At 40.0% G+C, this 1642-nt stretch overlaps 1 protein-coding gene across 1 annotated transcript; it reads left to right on the top strand.

Annotated features, from left to right (window-relative positions):
• Nucleotides 1–1059, top strand: LOC307154983 (general transcription factor II-I repeat domain-containing protein 2B-like). The gene is made up of 2 exons (XM_079865236.1): nucleotides 1–611; nucleotides 737–1059. Exons 1-2 carry the CDS (start codon nucleotides 13–15, stop codon nucleotides 741–743), a joined length of 606 nt encoding a protein of 201 aa, XP_079721362.1. The 5' UTR covers nucleotides 1–12; the 3' UTR covers nucleotides 744–1059.
• Nucleotides 1060–1642: the final 583 nt, after the last annotated feature.

Genomic DNA, 1642 nt, shown 5'->3' with positions numbered 1-1642 from the left:
GTCATCACGCAGATGTCCGACATGATCACAGCTTTCCAGCGTAAACTGCACATGTGGAAGTCCCAGCTGGAACAGGATAATCTTGCCCACTTTCCTGTCTGTCAGAGCATCTCCGCCTCAGTCTCTGGTGCTTTTTCATGCGCTCGGTTGGCCACCAAAGTGAACCGGTTAATTAATGAATTTGATCGGCGCTTCTCTGACTTTAAAACACAGCACCCAGGCTTTGCCATCTTTGCCAATCCTTTCGCAGCTGACGTCGACAGTGCGCCCCATTTCCTTCAGATGGAGTTAATAGAACTTCAAAGCAATAGTGGCCTGAGAGCAAAGTTCCAGGATGTTGCAATCGAGGACTTTTACCACCTACTGCCCCCTGCTTTGATGCCACAGCTCCGGCTTCATGCTGCCCGCGTTCTGTCCATGTTTGGGAGCACCTACCTGTGCGAACAGATGTTTTCAATAATGAATCTAAACAAGACCAAGCACAGATCACGCATCAACGATGACAACCTCCACGCTGTTTTACGGATTGCTACAGCACAAGACCAGAAACCAGACATTGACGGACTGACCAGAGGAAAACGGTGTCAGACATCCAGCCAGAAAACAAATAGGTAAGCATTTTTATAAACCTGAATTGCAAATATATAAACAAATATTTCAACTGAATAAGTACAGTGTAATATGTGTGAAATGTAATGGTTGAGCTTGAATTTTGTTTTATGTTTGTTATTTTCAGAACATGAAATGGATGAGGATGGTGTGGAATATGGTGTAGGTAGGCTACTAGGGTGAGAAAGGATCTTTGGTGTGTTGAGGTCAAGCAGCATCACCTCATCAACTTCACTCAGAACTTGACCAATATAGTTGTGAACTGAGACAACCCTTATTGCCATTTTGAGTTAATTACACATACTATTTTGTGTATGAAGCAATGTATTCAGTGTGTTTACAGGTGTATGTGTCCATGCAGCAAAATGTTTACTGTAATCAAAACCATCTCATTAGTTGGATTGGATATGCCCTCTGCAAGGCTGTCTGTAGCCTTTTGTTTTTGTAAAATGCCACATATCTGTCATACATGTTCTTAGCATCTCACACTTACTGTATGTGTTGGATCATAGTTCTGCCTCTCTCAACTGTGACAAAGTTTTGAACAAAGTTGATTTAATAACTTGTGTTTAATGATATTTGTCTTTGTTATTCACTTGAAAAGTATGATATTTGAATGATGGAGTAATGCAGGTTTCTTAACCTGATAAATTAAAGGGATTTAGGTTATAATAACACAGAGAAATGTGCTTGCATATATTTTACATTTATGTGAATGCATTTGCTGTATTTGTACACTTGAATAAATAATTATCAAACAATTTTATAATAATAATTTGTTACATTTATATAGCACTTTTCTAGGTACTCAAAGCGCTTTACATTGAAGGGGGAATCACCTCAACCACCACTAATGTGCAGCATCCACTTGGATGACAAATGCAGAGAGAGTTATTTAACAATATGTTAAGAAGTAGTTACATTTACACAGTTTTATAGTTACAACTGGCCCTTTGAGGCCAACCATAATGCTGATGTGGCCCGGGGTGAAAATGAGTTTGACACCCCTGCTCTACAGCGATCTGTCACGACA

The sequence above is a fragment of the Squalius cephalus genome (genome assembly GCF_949319135.1).
Source record: "Squalius cephalus genome assembly, chromosome: 3".
NCBI lineage: Eukaryota > Metazoa > Chordata > Actinopteri > Cypriniformes > Leuciscidae > Squalius > Squalius cephalus.
This window is presented reverse-complemented; position numbering and strand designations above follow the sequence as displayed.

Coding starts and splice junctions, on each gene's coding strand:
- LOC307154983 (XM_079865236.1), top strand. CDS start 13: ATGTCCGACATGATCACAGCTTTCCAGCGTAAACTGCACATGTGGAAG.